The following is an 18,638-nucleotide window of genomic DNA, read 5'->3' on the forward strand; positions in this document are numbered from 1 at the left end:
CTATAATTTTTGCGCAGCATGTCTTATTAATTGTGGAAGAGATTTCCTTGATTACAGATATTGTCTTGTACCACAGGTATTCAATTTCAGATACTGTATAGGATATTAGTGTACAGTCAACCAAAACAATATAGCACCCCTAGGGATCAGTGGTTATGTAATGAGCAAGTTTTGCAGACACACATGAATCTATAACATGTTACCTCGAGAAGTATATCACCCAATATGTGATGATTTATGCAATTTTGAGCCCTAATACTTACCAAGGACAATATTTGCACTTATAATCACTGGGTGCCCCATATACCACAATTCTTGGTCCATGTTTCAGAATACGCTAGCATTTATTACCCCTACTATGTTGCTTCAGTACCAGCTAGGCTACTCAAGAAGACCGTTCTTAAGGATTCTGTCCCGCTCTTCTATAATCTGTCTTCTACTTGTGTCTAGCAATAAATACAGACATTACTGAATTACCCTTCATTCTTTGTTTATAAGTTATACCTATATGACTGACTAAAGCTACACCTAAAGTCTTCCATCATTGCTAAAATTATAATTATACACTGCATGAACTTTCACTCTGCACATCTGCATATCAAATGAAAATCTGCTCCTAAAGTTATACATTTGGAGGGATATGATTGATACTGAGTACAGTACTCAGGTTTGCAAAATTCTGGTTGCACATTCCAGTACATAGAATTTTAAGCTCTGACATGGAACACTTCCCCAGATGATACTGCTAACACTCTGAACACTGCATGCAACACCACATGTTAGCAGGACTGGGCATCTCCTGTACATAATTAAGTGTAGCCTTCGTTTTACACATAGTTGGTCATACCTTTTGAGTGAGTACCGTAGCACTACAGGTATCCCTGTTTATTTATTATTCCTTAAAGAATTTTGTAAGCATCATAGTTAAAGCTGCAAGATCATCACTCTTCACCTAAAATATATTTGTTAGTACAATACAGCACTTTGAATCTGAATTTCAGAAGTCCTACCAACAGTTTCGTGTATCATGTTGTAGATGCTAGTTACCCTAGGAATGAAAATGGAAATACGCTTTAGAATGGAGTACAGTTGTTGAACAACACCATTTAATTGTAAAATGATAAAGAACATGAGATGCCCATCCATAACTAATAAGTACCCTGTCCTCAAACATATAACTAACCTATCCAAGGGTGTAACTTTGACAGGGAATATCCAAGATAACTTTCTGCATCCGTCGTCGTTCGCAGCTGGTTGGCTGCGTTCTCCCCCCCATCGCCGCCCGAGACCTTATTTTCCTCCTACTCCACAACCTTGGGGACTTAATCGAATCCCAGGTAATGTCTGTCTGTATCACTCGATGGGTGATAGCATAGCACTTCTCTCCTTCAGTATGCTGATCATTCTTCTGTGTTGGCAAAGTGTGAGGTGCTTCTTTGAAGTTACCTACTGTCTCTTGTATTGCCTGAGTTTCTTTTTCCATTTCCTCCCCCCCAGCATTTTATCAATTTTTTCTTGAGTTTGGCTATTGTTAGCTTTGCATGTGTGTAATTGTTAGTGTTCTGGGTTACAATACAGTCAGCTTGCTTACAACACAGTTAACGCATCAGTATCTTGAACAGTGTTGTGGAAGTCCGTGTTGTGGGACTACAGAGCCTATGAGAAAATTGACTTATTGTCAGGACTCTTTCCAGAGTCACCTCCTCTGATACCCCAAAGCCTGCCCTGACCACCTCAAGCTGGCTTTAAAGGTATCAAATAGTGATCACACCACCACCCCTCATCATCACCTGGACCATCATCCAGTGCCATATCCCACACCACACTATCATCACTTCACAAAATCACCCCCTCAATGTGACCCAAACCATCACTCCACGCCATCATATAGACCATCATCTGGCACCATCACCCCACACCAGTAAGTGTCTGAGCAGTCACATGGCCTCTTGTACTGAGGAAGATGTATCCATGCACGGAGAGATGATGCTATATTTAACCTTATTTGAGCCTGTGGTCCACATTGGGGTGGATATAATTGTGTCATGGTAGCACTGAGGACCTGAACAAGTGCCTTCAGCATTATGCATGATCAGTGTTATGGGGGAGCATGTTATAGGCAAGCTGACTACACAGTACTTAGATTAGTAAAAGCATGCTGCTGCCTTGACTCGCTTTGACAGTGCCTATTTGTCTTGCTTGCTGTTGCATTTTTGCCTGCCTAATACATTAGCTTCTGAGGTAAACTTCTTTATTACTGTCATGTCATAGTTAGCAGTGCTTACCTTCTGTGCTACACCATTATTGCATTATGGTATTGCTTTGACAGTTTGAGATATCTTTTCATTGTTTGCAACAGGAATACAAGATCTCTTGACAGTTCACATACGTGTCCTCTTCTCGTTTGCTACAGGATTGCTCATTAGAGTCTCATTTGACTACTAACAGACATTTAATGTTGACTTTTGACGACTAATGTGGCTGTTGTGTAAGTAGCCAATAATGTGTTTTGCTGTGTGTAGTACTTGGTGTACCAGTATTTTGAGTTAGTGCTACAGTGTTTGTGTAACCCTGGATTGTGTATCATGTGAATTTGAGGTGCATTTTGTCGTCCAAGCTGACGGATCTGACTTGAGACTGTCTTTGTTGAAACCAAGCTGCACCATTTTTGTCAGCCAAAGTTATACAAATCCAGTCGAAGTATTTTTCATCAAAACCAAGACCATCTTTGTACCTCCAAAATGAGGTCAGAAGCAGTCTTGGTGCTGCTGGTTCTCACATGGAGAGACTGAAGAATGGCCAGCAGAGACAAGTGAGTGATAAATGTCATGAAATTAATACTGTGTACCTAATATTAAGGTGCAGGAGGCTAATGTTAATGGTACATACAGCTTGCCCATGTTTTACGATGAGGATGTGTTTGTTAAAAATTCATCACATAACGATTTATGGTACAGTAGGCATTCATTATAACGAACCTCATTAGAATGGATTTCAGATTTATCAAACACCTTAGAGCCACAGAACTTTCATCGACTATACCAAATAAATAGTAGATAAATAGGGTGCATCACATGGCCCTTCTGAACACCTCTGAGTCCACCAAACTGTTTTTGGCTATACAGTACCGAACAGCGGTTGTTAAATGGGGCACATTACACAGCCCCTCCAAACTACTCACCACACACAGGGTGACGCAGAACACAGTTGCCAAAGTTGGTGGCAGTTTCACCCTCCTACTTGGGCTAGTTTGGAGATCTGCAGATGGGAATAGGTGACGAGTTGGGCTATCTAAGGGATCGCGCTGCTGATCGCCAGTGTCGCAATTTGCGATTGAAAAATGATTTTAGCCTATAGTTTTTAGAGTCTTTAGTCTTTTTAGTAGGAGTAGACTGTAGCACCAGTCGAGCAGGGCAGTACTCCCAGGGTGGATGGAAAGCTGATGACAGGGAGAGCTGGAGCTCCCGTTTCATCAGCCCTCGGGACTAGTTCCTGACCATCCCCCTTTGCTGAACTTTTTCAATGTCTTAGTAACATAGAGAGTAGGGCAGCATGCTCTCCAGTACAAGGTTCTCTAACTATCAGCACCAAACTATATGCATAGTACACACTACACTTCCTTTTCCAAAATTTAAAAACAAATCATGGCTTCAGATCACACAGCCTCGGAGTCCCCGGGGGGGGGGGACCATAAATGCCCCCACCTTCCGCCCATCTTCCGATGACGACTTGAGCTGCCTGGAACCACTGTCTGACTGACTTCATTTCTGCAACATTCACGGCCTTTCCTCCAACATACGTTCTGTTGAGCACCACCTCTCCTCTTCTAAACCTCACCTTCTTTTCCTGACTGAGACTCAGCTGTCTGAGGCAACTGACAGCAAAGCCTTTTCTGTATCCTCCTACTTTCTCTATACTCATTTCAAAGCCAAAGGTGGCTGTTGTGTATATATTCGCAATGACTTATCTTGCTCTCGTGTTCCTGAACTCCATTCTTCTGAATTCTCTACACTCTGGCTTCAGCTTGCCTGTCATTCTCTGACTAAATATATCTGCACTGTTTACTTATCCCCTAATTCTACTGACTATCAAAAATTCTTTGACTTTCTTCTACAATGGAACACATTCTATCCGTTTCTCCTTTCTCTGAAATCTCCATTCTAGGAGATTTCAGTGTTCACCACCACCTTTGGCTCTCCTCTTCTTTCACTGATCCACCTGATGAACAAGCCCACATCTTTTCTATCCTTAATGACCTAGAGCAGCTTGTACAGCACCCTACCCATATCCCTGACTGCCTTGGAGAGAGCTCCAACATACTTGACCTCTTCCTTACAACTAATCCTTCTGCTTATACTGTTAATCTTTTCTCTCCGTTGGGCTCCTCCATTCACAACCTTATTACCTTAACCTGTCCAATCGCTCCGGTATAGCCTGTGGACCCTCCAAAGAAATGTCAACTGTGGCACTTTGAAGCTGCAGATTGGGAGGCCCTCAGACAGTACTTCTTTGATTTTCCCTGGAATGATTATTGCTTCCATGGCAGGGAGCCATCTGAGTGTGCCTTGCGCATTACGGAGGTTATTCTCTCGGGCATGGAAGCATACATTCCTTTCTCATATCCTTTAACTAATGCAAGGAAGCCTTGGTTTAATCACACTTGTTCTAATGCTGTCTCCAAGATGGAGAGGGCCTATAAAAGGTACTGGAGCCAACCCACCCCTGAATCACATCTTTTTAACATTTCTGCCCAGAATCATGCTAAGTCTGCTCTTCGCTCTGCGAAAAATAATTTAATCCGTACTAAATGCTCTCAACTCTCCAACTTGAATTCTTCCCGCTCCTTCTGGCGCCTTGCCAAAAATCTTTCTAACAACTTTACCTCATCATCCTTCCCTCCTCTATTCTACTCTAATGGCTATTTCTTCTACTGATAAAGCAAATCTCTTTGCTCAAACTTTCTCCACCAATTCCACCTTAGACAATCCCGGTGCTGTTCCTCTATCACTTCCTCCCTCTGACTTCCTCATGGCTGATATTATAATTTCTTCAGCTGATGTATTTTCTGCCATCACATGCCTCAATACTAACAAGGCATATGGGCCTGATGGGGTCCCTCCTGTTCTCATCAAGAACTGTGCTTATACCCTGCCTAGGTAAACTCTTTCGCCTTTGTCTATCACCTTGTACCTTTCCTTCTTGCTGGAAGTTTGCTCTCATTCACCCAGTCCCAAAGAAGGGTGACCATTCCCAACCCTCTAACTTTCATCCAATTGCTTTAACATCCTGTATCTCAAAAGTTTTTTTAGTCAATTCTTAATAGAAAAATTTTAAAACTTCTTTCCTATCACAACCTTCTTTCTGATCGTCAGTATGGGTTCCATCAGGGACTCTCCACTGGTGATCTTCTCACCTACCTTTCAGACTCCTGGTCATCCTCCTTGCGGGACTTTGGCGAAAGCTTTGCCATTGCACTTGACATCTCAAAGGCTTTCAATCGAGTCTGGCATAAATCCTTAATTTCCAAACTGCCCTCCTGTGGTTTCTATCCTTCTATCTGTGCCCTCATCTATAGCTTCCTTTCTGGTAGTTCTATAGCCACTGTTGTAGACGGCCATTGTTCTTCTCCTAGATCTATCAACAGTGGTGTTCCTCTGGGCTGTGTCCTATCACCAACTCTCTTCCTTTTATTCATCAGTGACCTTGTATGCTGTACATCTAACCCTATCCACTCGTATGCTGATGATTCCACCCTTCACCTTGCCATTCTGTTCCTGCAACGTCCACCTCAGCAGTTACTTCAACAGACAAGGGATGAGGCTATGGCACATCTAATATCTGACTTGGCTCGTATCTCTGACTGGGGTAAAAAATAGTCTTGTTTCAGTTCTTACACCTATCAACCCAACAAAATCTTCCACAGTTATACCCACTAATGTTTAAAAACATTCATCTTAATCCTGCATCATCCATGAACATGCTTGGGGTTTCATTCACTCGGGACTTATCTTGGAAAGCTCATGTTACATCTCTTGTAAAATCTGCTTCCAAGAGATTAGGTGTGGTAAGCCGACTCCATTCCTTCTTTATCCCTGCACAATTGTTGACTCTATACATGGGTTTTATCCGCCCTTGTATGGAGTACAACTCTCATGCGTGGGGAGGTGCCCCACATACAGCTCTTCTCAGCAGGGTGGAGTCAAAGGCTTCTCGTTTCATTAACTCCCCTCCTCTTACTGGCTTCCTTCAACCTCTGTCTCTTCGCCGCACTGTTGCATCTTTATCTCTTTTCTATCGCTACTTCAGTGCTCACTGCTCCTCTGAACTGTCTGCTTTCATTCCTCCACCTCCACGATGGGCGTGTAGCACCCGTCTAGCAGCAAACTCTCATCCCTTTTCTCTCCAACTCTCTAATACAAGAGTTAACCGTTACTCCCAGTCCTTCATTTATGCAACAGGTCAACTCTGGAACTATCTCCCTCTGTCTGTATTTCCTGCTAGCTATGATCTCCAGTCTTCCAAACTCAGTGTGTCCAGGCATCTCAGAATGATCGGATCTTGAATTTGGCTCTCACTTGTATCTTGTTTTTTTCTTGGAAGGAACTGTTTGTGGGCTCATGGCCTTTGGTTCCTTCTTCCTAGCATTGAAAAAAAAAAATTAATGTTTAAGTGAAAGAGAGATTAAATGGCAAAAATGATAAAGTGGAATTGAATACAGTATTTTGCACTAACATGAAAAATAAAGACTATGAATGTACAGTACTGTGTATCATAAATGAAGCTTTCTTCTTCATTTTAGATTTTCACGATGGTCATTAGGTTTAGCTTGCTAAACCTGAAAGTAGAAAATAATATTGTATAATGCAATATGACACAGAATGAAAAACAAGAACTGAAAGTAGACAAAGTAGAGTTTATTTTTTAAATATAATTAAACAACAATTGCATGTTGTTATGTAAAATAATTGGAAGTAAAACAAATATGGTTCATTGCGTGGGTATAAAATCTTTTGACAAAATTGGCAATACTTTTTTTGAGGCCAGGGCTAACCCTTCTATCTTGGGGCTACTTCTGGTAGGCCTGGGCAGGACCAGAATATGTTGACACACTGTATTGCATGTGATCAGCCTCAACATTGCTGTGTCTTTCATTGCATTGAGACAGCCACATGCGCATCTCACGTCTCTAGACTTTGCCAGGTGTTTTTGCATTCTGATTGTGAGAAATGGCTTCTATGAAGGAATCTTGAAGCACCTCTTGTTCTGAACAAGCAGAGAGGAGAAATACAGTCAAGTCACCTATGGTACAGACTTCTGTGACACAGCAAGGTGCCAGGCCCCCCTAAAACGAACTACGCTCATAACCTACCTATGGCACGGGCGTGGCATGGTTTGAATCACGTGGGCAAATTTCCCTGACGGTGCTCTCCCCTGTTTGTATACACAGAAGCTGGTGGCCGCTTCGACTCCATACTACAAGTGCTCAAACTGTGGACTTTTTTCTATCTTAATGAGGAGGTTAAACTTCACCAAATTCATTGTGTTAAGTAATGAAACATTAAAGATTCTTTGGGTATTGTGACTAGTTTATAGGTTTGTTCGTAAAACCGCTATGAACGGGTTGGTGACGAAGCACCTGTCTCTGAGCTAAGACGAAGTATGATGCCTCCCATCATCATCACTTATATAAGAATGATTATTAATGTGTTAAATGTGAGTTTTGTTGACACGAGCATAATTAACTTTATCAATAAACTTCTTCAGTCAGTGCTTGACCAGGCAGCCTCCGCCATCTTTAATGTTTTGGTCGATCAGCTGATCTGTGTCTACTTGGCCAGGCTTTTTTTCGTTCGATCTGCAGCACATGGTACAGATATTGCCCAAGTAGACACAAGGCTGATCACCCTCCCGTTTTTTGTGCATATTGTTACATGTAATACATGCATTGACTGATTTCTTGATTGTGTGCATGTGTTAAGTGGGGAAATATGGGGAAAAGTGGGGTGAAAAGGGGGACTTTGGGCAAATGTCCAGAACCAAATTCCATTTTTCCCATAGGTTTAGTTATTTGTATGGCACGGTTTTCTATGGCACTGGCGCGGTCCAGAACCAATTAGCCGCGCCTTAGACGACTTGACTGTATTACCATTACAGAGAAGATGGAGGTAATTGAGGCCCATGAGAGAGCCACAAGCTTGGATAAACTCATGCAGAAGTATGACCCAAAGAAGACGACCCATCATGACGTCCTGATGGCTAATAATAAAACAAACGAAGCAATGAAGAAAATAGAAAGCAGGAAGAAGAGGAAGGGTGTGCTAAGGACCAGGTAGCTGCAAATCAAGAAGCTGGACAAAACTGTTTATAAGTAGTTCATGCAGGAGTGATCTGAGGGTGTCCCTGTGCATGGCCTGGATATCCAACACAAAGCACAAAGGCTTGCTGCACATTGTGGATTCAAAGATTTCAAGTGTAGTGATGACTGGCTGTGGAGGTTCAGGAGGTGCCATGGCATTGTTAACAGGGCCATAACTGGAGAGCTGCACAGTGCCAGTGTTGATGCTGTGGAGCCATTTGTTCAGCATCATCAGAATCCAATGGAGAAGGAGCCCTGCACGAATTTCAAATTTAAAATGCAAATAAGACTAGGCTCTTCTGGCATGCTCTTCCTCAAAACATCTAGGCTTACATAGATATTGGCAGCACTCTAGGGCATGAAGCAATGAAAGAGTGGCTCTCCATTTTGGCCTGTGCCAATGCTGATGGCTCTCATCACTTGCAGCCATAGTAGGTAAGTCCAAGCAACCCATGTCACTCAAAGACATCATGGCCAAACATCCTTTGCAGTAGCATGGATACTAGTCTGCCCGGATTACCCGGGATATCATGAATGACCAGGTCCACTACAGCTTTGTCCCTTCTGTGAGGCAGCATCAAAAAAGATATGGCATCAGCCCTTACAAAACAAAGGCAGTGCTGCTGTTGCACAAGACACCAATCATCCTTCTTCCACTAAATGCTGGAGCAAGGTTCTTGCCACCCACTGCTACTGCCATGATTAAGCCCATGGACAGGGAGTCATAGAGAGTGCCAAGAAGCACTACAGAAGCCTCTGCCTGCAACAGTGCCTCATTGTGACTGAGGATAAAATGAACTAAAAAGACTATGAGGACACCAGAGGCAAGAAATCCCTGCAGAATTTCAAGAAGTACACCATGAAGCATGCCATCATCAACTAGGCAAAGGCATGGAAGAAAGGGCCTCTTGCCACACTCAAGAAAGTCTACCTGCAACAGTGCCTCATTGTGACAGAGGATAGGATGGACCAGATATATTATGAGGACACCAGAGGCAAGAAATCCCTGCAGAGTTTCAAGAAGTACATCATGAAGGATGCCGTCTTCAACTAGGCAGTGGCATGAAGAAAGGGCCACTTGTCACACTCAAGAAAGAGTGGTGCATACTCCTCAATCCCCCAAGATTCCAGCACCATAGCATGATTTTGAAGGGTTTGAGCCACCAAGGATGGCAGAGTTGTTGGTGGCTGCGGGGCAGGGGAACCTTGCTGAGGAGGACCCAGTGGTTGGTTGTGGATGCTGGTGTGCCTGTCCACCATCATCAGACTGAGGAGAAGATTGTGGAGCTGCTTGAGCTCCAACATCCCATTACTGTTGCATCACTGACACTAGCACACCTGATGGTGATGAGTGGAAAAGCCATCTTTGAACAAACAAATGACCGTGAACTTACATGAGGGTGATCATATAAGCAAAAATAGCAATCATATATCAACCAGTGTGGATTCATATGAGGTCACAGTCATCATATAAGCAAAAATTCTATTATATATCAAAAAAAGATCCTAACTTTTCCATTATCATATAAGCAATTCATCATACACCAGTTCGTCGTATAACGAGGGTCTGCTGTATAGCCAGTTCAGCACAAATAAGGACCACAATCTTTTTGTCATATGCTCCTTTATGGGGACCCAGTGTTTACATTTTGATGATGGCTTTAATTTTTCATTTCTACATAGCCAGACTGTGTTTGCTGACAGAAACCAAGCAGCCCTAAACACACTTCAAATCCCAAACTCCAGCTTGGACGATAAAAATGTGCTTTTGTTACGTTTGGGAAAGCAGATTGTAATATAACTAAAGGGAAAAGATAGACAGTATTTTCCACTGTTATTCTTTTCCTATCTTCTACAAATCATCAGTTATTCAAACTTTTTAATTTAAAGAAAAGGGAAGGGTAATGTATGCATTCATTTCATATTTTGTAGCATGCTTAAATTGTACTTATTAGTAACCAGGTCACTTAAACCATTATGAAAATTGTAGTGAGCAGTGTAGCTACTGTAGATATCTTAATACTTCAGGAATTTGGGGGGTATTGGATTGATTTAACACTAATACAGTGATCTTGAGAATCTTTTATTTTGCCATTGAAAAAAATCATTGACCTCAGTTCTCTTTCTTAACACTTGTCAAAAATTTCTAGATTAATTTCAGTATTGTGCAGATCGTAATACCTTGACCAACATAACCCTGTTAAGGGAATGGATTATAGTATTTATGAAAATGGCTGATATTATGCCATTCCCTGAACTCATTCTTTTTATCCTGTACAGACATTTACCGGTACTGCATTCGTCTTTTCTCTTAGATCACAGTGTCAATCTTTCTGAATATCTTTATCACTTTACATACCATACTCCATAATGCTTCTACTTTTAGCATTCCATTCATATCTTCCTTTCTACACAGGCCAATATCTTACTCTTTTCTGTGAAGAGCCCTCTTTCCCAGTTAATTTAATATCTCTCTCTGTTTCATGATAGATACACTATATCATTTAGTCATTTTCTTTTTCCTCAACACCTTCCATCCCCAGTTTTTGTTTAATCCTGCTAAATATTCGTCTCCCCAAAATTTTTTCGTGCCATCCCACCCTCCTTCATCTCTCTTCTTACCAGTATTCTTTTATGAACAAGCTGTGCTTATTCCCTTGATAACATTGCTTTTGTTGCAGTGCGTGTGGGCCCAGTGGTAAACCCAGCCAGGCAGCAGAGTCAGGTGGCCCCTTTCGAATCGAGGTTTCAACACAACCTTGCCAGAGTTAATGAACCAGGTAGACTGTGGAAGACATTTGAGGTGCAGTGTAGATATGAAAACAAATTAGCAGAGTAGAGAGAAGGGCAGTGTTATTATGCATGCATAGATGTGATATTACCTCAAATTCTGTAATGACTGGAATGAGAGAAATATGGAAGCCTCTTAGTTAAACATGAGTTATTAACCAGTAACACTGGGGAGATAGTAATGGAGTTTGTAAATACAAGTTTACTTAAAAAGTAATATCCAGGAGAATACAATACCTGAAAATTTATCAGAATATTCTCTCTGGACCTTTTCTCACAAAATTTTGTTGTAACTGAAACCCACATAATTCAGACTTGATAACATATACAAAAAGACTGCATCCTTACTTGAGATTCTCATCTTCCATTGATAATAGCTGTGATGCCTATTCTCCCCAGCCATAGATACAGTACCATAATGACACAGTAAGATACAGTACGTCATGGACACACAGCATTAATATTAACTGCCAGATGACACTGAAAGGATTAGTATGAGGGTCACCACAGTGCTAATCACATAATGTGATCCACTTTGTATTGTGACATGTGGTCTCATATGGTACACCAAACCAGTCAGAGGCAGTGCCTTGGCACATTATGATTTTTCTTTTCTAAGTTATGCATGACTGTTCCATAATTATCCTGGAAGTTCGTGCAACTCAAACTTGCATTAAGGAGGCACCACTGAATAAAGTAAGATCCAGGTTTGGTTCAAATGTTTTTATTTATTGTTATAGAAAAAGAGATATACAGTACAGTATTTTACGGTACTGTAATGTATTATGTATAAGAATAGTAACCTAGCCTATGATATTTTAGAGAGACTAATGAAACAAAAAGCTAGCTAAGCATGGTACATTTCTCTAGACATGATTATTTACACTGCAAAGTATGCAAATGGATGTATAGCATGAGAAACTATGAACTTGAGAGAAATGAAATTACTGTATTCTATAACTGAAAGTGACTGTGACATTTAACTGATTCATAAGACCTTCCAGTTTAGTCAAATACAGTACTGTAATAGGACATTTGGCTATGATCAGTACCTTGAAAATACTGTAATGAGTCTTTGTGGTATTCTTTGTAGTATATTTCCAGTTCCATGGACACCAGTTATCATAAGGAGTAAAAATTCAAGATCTGTATGTGTCCCAATATTTTTATTATTCATTTAACTTTTATGGTGTTTTCCATATATCTGACTCTGGGCACAGGCTAGACAATCCAGTCTCATAGACCCAGCAGTCATCTTACGTAGAGCAAACTGCACCACACACCTTCATATCACCGTTGAGGTGCTAACACTGTAGTATCCATACATGAATACATGCCATGGCTATCTAAATTCTGAACTGACATGTTGTGATACCCAGGGATGCTTGAATATTGAGCATGGGTCTTGTGGAAGATCAGTTGGGTCTTTTAACCAATATTAGATTCCTAAACTGTTCCTCTCACCAATGCAGGATTTATCTCATGGCCTTTTTATTAGCAAGTCACTCTTCTGCCACTTAGCACTATAGTAGGGCACCAGATTTTGCACCTAATAGAGACCATGAAAAGTTCCACCAAAGTTGGGGCATTGACCTAATGGGAAGCTAATTGGGACCAGGCCCATAAGAAAACTCCCCCTCTAGTGTATTTCCTTCTTTAAATGCATCCTAAAATTACCCGAAATATTGCTTTTAACACAAAGGAAAAGGGGAAAAAGAAGTGTGTGGTAATCATAGGGGCATTTGTCTTCTTAGTATAATAGGAAAAGTGTATGGTAGGATACTTATTGACAGAGTTAGAGAAGGGACAGAGGAATTAGTCGGAGAAGAACAGGGAGGCTTTAGGAAGGGAAGAGGTTGTGTAGATCAGATATTCATTCTTAGATCCTTAGTGGAAAAGTTTCTAGAGAAGGGAAAGAAGTTGTATGCGGCTTTCATGGATTTGGAGAAAGCATATGACAGGGTGGATAGACAAGGATTGTGGAAAGTATTAAGAATATATGGAGTAGATGGAAAGTTGTTGAATGCTGTGAAGAGTATGTATGATGGTGCTAAGGCTGCAGTGCGTGTGGATGGTGAACTAAGTGAATTTTTCTCTTTGGAGGTTGTGTTGAAACAGGGATGTGTCATGTCTCCATGGCTGTTCAATCTGTTCATGGATGGGGTAATAAAAGAGGTACAAGGTAGGGTAGTGGATGTTGGAGTGGCCCTGGTGAGAGAGGATAGTGTTTGGAAACTCCCTGTACTGTTGTTTGCAGATGATACTGTGTTGTTGAGTGAAGACGAAGGGGAGCTGCAAGGCTTGGTGGATGAGTTTGCGAGAGTGTGCGAGAAACGGAATCTAAAGGTGAATGTAGGGAAGAGTAAAGTGATGGTCTTTGTGAGAGGTGAAGTCAGTGAATGTACAGCGAGGTTGGATGGTGAGGAATTGGAAAATGTGAATACGTTTAAGTACTTGGGTAGTGTGATGAGTAAGGATGGAAGTTTGGAGGGTGAAGTGCTTGAAAGGGTACAGCAGGGAAGAAGGGTTGCTGGTTTTTTGGAAGCAGTGATAAGAAACAGGGAAGTGAGCATGGAAGTGAAAAAGTTTCTACATGACAGTATTGTGATACCAACTCTAATGTATGGAAGTGAAGCTTGGACATTGTTGGAAGGACACAAGTCAAGAGTGAGAGCAGTGGAAATTAGTTATTTAAGAGGAGCCTGTGGAGTCACATGGAGAGACAGGCTGACGAATGAGGTTATAAATATGTGTTGTGGTGTGGATGTAGATGTGATAGGAAGTGTTTTGAGGAACACACTGAGGTGGTTTGGCCATGTGGAGAGGATGGAGGGTGAAAGACTGACGAAGAGAGTGTATGTGAGTGAGGTGGAGGGGGGAAGAGGGAGGGGGAGGCCGAGGATGAGATGGAGGGACGGTGTGGAGAGGTATATGAGAGAGGGGGGTGTGAGTTGGTAGCAGGGCAGTGAAATGGCGGGGGACAGGACGACGTGGAGGCGATTTGTTTGTGGCCACCCCAAATGGGATTGAGGCGTCTGGCAATAGATAGATAGAAATCATAAAGTAACATTAAATTAACAATAAAACATAAGAGCATCATAAAATACCCAGTGATGCAGTGAATTCTGGGGGTGACACATTGCTGAGCTTCTTTGCAACTGCATCATTAAATAGGTGGGCCTGGTCTTGAATATTGGGCCGTGACGCACTAACGCCTTCGTGGGTCCTTCTGTTCAACCAGTGTAACAAATAATGCTCAGCCACTAGCATAATTGAGCCGTACTCAGTCACTGTTTTCACTCGTCTGCCTTCAGGGCCTGGTTCAAAAAACTTCTTCACAAGGGCTAGATTGGTTTTAAGTTCACTCAGCAGTTTTCTTTTACTATGCACAGTCAACTGTGGCACAATATAGATTTTGCCTATTTCAGAATTATGAGCACCGCTTTCCATTTCTGCCATGATTTTATTTTTTACTTCATCATACTTGCATTTTTACCCCCCTTTGCGGTAGTCACACTTGGTCTTCCTTCCACCGCCTGCTATTCCAGGTTCACGCCTTCTTACATCATTTCCTTTATCATCTGATACACCTTCATCTCCTCTTGAAGCACAAGATGACATATTTCCATCAGTTACTAATCAAGGACGCAAGAGTGTCACACTTAACTGCGGGCACACTGAACACGTGTGGGAAACAGGCCGAAACTGAGTGTTGGCTCTAGTCTTGCCGTGGCAAGAATCCGAAACTTGTGGTGCCTGAGGACACAAAAGTGCCTTTTTTAGTTGCAAATTTTTTTTTTTCTTTTTTAACATGTTCGACTCTGGGCAACGACTTCAGGGCCTATTCCTAAGTCCCAGGATTCTGCCTACATCTCCACATGTCACTACTTTGGTGCTAACACCCACAATCCATATTGAATACTGTACACGCTAGTGCTGTCTCATACAGGGCTGGTGTACTGGTATTAGCGGGGGTACTTTTATGACATGTCAGTGGGTCATCTAGTTGATCAGAAAGTCTGATTTTTATGAAATTCAAATCCTCAAACTGCTCCCTGCCCCAGCCAGGATTCAAACCTGGGTCCTTTAGGACTGCAGAGTGCCTCTCAACTGATTCTGCCACTGCCTCCCCCAAATGTGCAATCACAGGAATATCTGATAGCTGTGGCAAAAGTGTGTTTGCCAGTCTGGATGCAGCAAAACTTGGTGCCCTACTGTACATGAGAAGTATTTGGAGAGCATAACCATCAAGATCAAGAAGGGGCAAACGCCTCGGGGCACATAGCCTCACTCGCCCTCCGATTCCACCCATGTAGATCCCTCTGTGCAACTCTCTAGGCAGCGACACTCCTCCCCTCCAAGTATCTCCCAACAGGAGTGTTGGACCTGCTCCAACCATGAGTTAAGTGGCCATCCCCTTGGCCTCCTCCACCCTTGGTTAACTCATTCAGAGATTACTCTGTGGGCAGGATCGGCCTAAGGAAAGCGGGCCATGTGTCCATATAGCTGGAGTTGGCGTTGACTTATCATACGGGTAATAGGCCTCGATTCAGTCTCACGGAGTAGTCGCTCATTACGCACCCTGTTGTACCGGCAGTATCTCATGATCCTGTGAAGACACTTAGTGCCAAAGGAGCCAGTTCGCCACTTCAAGTCACTGTTTAGTGTCCATGTCTTACTGCCATCAAGTAAGACAGGGAGCACCAGCACAAATTTTTTTCCTTCTGCACAAATAATGACTGCACAAATGTGTGGATGAAAGGATGCGAAGATGTATATTGGATGCAAGAGTTTATAGAGGTTGGGGGAGTGGCCTTTCTGACCACTACTTGGTGGTGGCCAGAATTAGGATGCAAGTAAGATGGAGGAATAGAAGAAGGGAAAGACGAGAGGAAGGAGTAGTTGCAAGGAGAGTGGAAAGGTTACAAGAGGATGAGAAAAAGGCAGAGTATAAGAGAGAAGTGGAGGAACGATTGGGCAAATATGAATTGGAGCAGATGGGAGACGTGGAAGGTGTGTGTAAGATATTTACAGAAGAAATATGTGCAGCATGTGATGTGGTGTGTGGAAGGAAGAGAAGACGGAGGGGGGTGCAAGGAACAGCGTGGTGGACTGAAGAGGTGAAACAGGCTGTGGCACAAAAGAAGAAAGCATACAATGAATGGATGAGAAATAGGGGCGTGGAAGAAGTTGAGAGGCAGAAGAGAGAGTTATATATGGAAAGGAAGAGAGAGGTGAAAAGATTAGTAAGAGAGAGTAAGAAGAGAGTGGATGAGGAATTTGGAAGGAATTTGAGTGTAAAGTGGAGGGACTGTAAGAAAATGTTCTTGAGAGAAGTGAAAAGAGTAAGACAGGGTGGAAGTGAAGTTAGCAGGGGAGTGAAAGATAAACATGGTAGATTACTAGTGGAGAAGGGAGAAAAAGTGAGCAGATGGAGAGAACACTTTAAGGAATTGTTGAACGTAGAGGATGGAAGTAATGCGAGTATAAGTGGCTGGGGAATGGCTGGGAGAAGGAGGGAGGTGAGAAGACAGGTAGAAATCAGTAGGATAGAGATTGTGGAAGCAATGAAGAAAGTTAAATCGGGAAAGCCCCAGGAATTGATGGAGTGTGTGGTGAGATGCTGAAGCATGGGGGAGAGATAGTAGTAGAATGGATGTGGAAGATGTGCAGATTGGCCTGGGAGGAAGGTAGAGTCCCGGAGGATTGGAAGTCAGGTATAATTATTCCCTTGTACAAAGGAAAAGGGGAAAAAGAAGTGTGTGGTAATCATAGGGGCATTTGTCTTCTTAGTATAATAGGAAAAGTGTATGGTAGGATACTTATAGACAGAGTTAGAGAAAGAACAGAGAAATTAGTTGGAGAAGAACAGGGAGGCTTTAGGAAGGGAAGAGGTTGTGTAGATCAGATATTCATTCTTAGATCTTTAGTGGAAAAGTTTCTAGAGAAGGGAAAGAAGTTGTATGCGGCTTTCATGGATTTGGAGAAAGCATATGACAGGGTGGATAGACAAGGATTGTGGAAAGTGTTAAGAATATATGGAGTAGATGGGAAGTTGTTGAATGCTGTGAAGAGTATGTATGATGGTGCTAAGGCTGCAGTGCGTGTGGATGGTGAACTAAGTGAATTTTTCTCTTTGAAAGTTGGTTTGAAACAGGGATGTGTCATGTCTCCATGGTTGTTCAATCTGTACATGGATGGGGTAATAAAAGAGGTACAAGGTAGGGTAGTGGATGTTGGAGTGGCCCTGGTGAGAGAGAATAGTGTTTGGAAACTCCCTGTACTGTTGTTTGCAGATGATACTGTGTTGTTGAGTGAAGATGAAGGGGAGCTACAAGGTTTGGTGGATGAGTTTGAGAGAGTGTGTAAGAAACGGAACCTAAAGGTGAATGTAGGGAAGAGTAAAGTGATGGTCTTTGAGAGAGGTGAAGTCAGTGAATGTATAGCGAGGTTGGATGGTGAGGAATTGGAAAATGTGAGTACGTTTAAGTATTTGGGTAGTGTGATGAGTAAGGATGGAGGTTTGGAGGGTGAAGTGCTTGAAAGGGTACAGCAGGGAAGAAAGGTTGCTGGTTCCTTGAAAGCAGTGATAAGAAACAGGGAAGTGAGCATGGAAGTAAAAAAGTTACTACATGACAGTATTGTGATACCAACTCTAACGTACGGAAGTGAAGCTTGGACGTTGTTGGAAGGACACAAGTCAAGAGTGAGAGCAGTGGAAATGAGTTATTTAAGAGGAGCTTGTGGAGTCACGTGGAGAGACAGGCTGACGAATGAGGATATAAAGGAGCGTTGTGGTGTTGATGTGGATGTGATAGGAAGCGTTGTGAGGAACACACTGAGGTGGTTTGGCCATGTGGAGAGGATGGAGGGTGAAAGACTGACGAAGAGAGTGTATGTGAGTGAGGTGGAGGGTGGAAGAGGGAGGGGGAGACCGAGGATGAGATGGAGGGATGGGGTGGAGAGGTATATGAGAGAGGGCGGTGTGAGTTGGGAGCAGGGTAGTGAAATGGCGGGGGACAGGGCGACTTGGAGGCGATTTGTTTGTGGCCACCCCAAACGGGATTGAGGCGTCTGGCAATAGATAGATAGATAGACCAAATACCCAAATCAAGTGAATCTGTAACCCCATAGGCCAGACCAATATGATGAGAAATCTCACCATCTGATCTACTATTGTTATGGACCACACTACCAAGATAAGTGAATCTCTCCAAGACTTCTATATCCCCATCACATGCTTGGGCAGACTGAACTGCTTCATCCAACAAGCCATTAAATGCCCAGACCTTGATCTTCGCCCAAGTGACCTTTAATCCCAATGACTTCGCATGCGTGTGAAATTCCTCGAGGGCACTCAGTAGGGTCTCCAACGATTCTGCTGTGATAACTGCATCATCAGCAAAATCAAGGTTGATAACCCTGAAATTGCCAGTTGATACCCCACAGTGACTGTGATTCCTGGCCAGGTCCAGTATCCAATCCATATTTG

General features: G+C 42.5%; 1 protein-coding gene across 1 annotated transcript in view; it reads left to right on the plus strand.

Annotated features, from left to right (window-relative positions):
• The window catches only part of LOC145414664 (uncharacterized), a 93,868-nt gene that overhangs the window by 23,667 nt on the left and 51,563 nt on the right, over window positions 1-18,638 (plus strand). Inside the window, exons 6-7 of the mRNA XM_080284183.1 lie at window positions 1,251-1,337; window positions 11,038-11,136. Coding sequence (XP_080140309.1) covers window positions 1,251-1,337; window positions 11,038-11,136 — 186 coding nt within the window. The remainder of the gene's footprint in view (window positions 1-1,250; window positions 1,338-11,037; window positions 11,137-18,638) is intronic.

This window comes from Coenobita brevimanus, chromosome 100 (genome assembly GCF_032717465.1).
Source record: "Coenobita brevimanus isolate Jiangsu-jjx chromosome 100, ASM3271746v2, whole genome shotgun sequence".
NCBI classification, from domain to species: domain Eukaryota; kingdom Metazoa; phylum Arthropoda; class Malacostraca; order Decapoda; family Coenobitidae; genus Coenobita; species Coenobita brevimanus.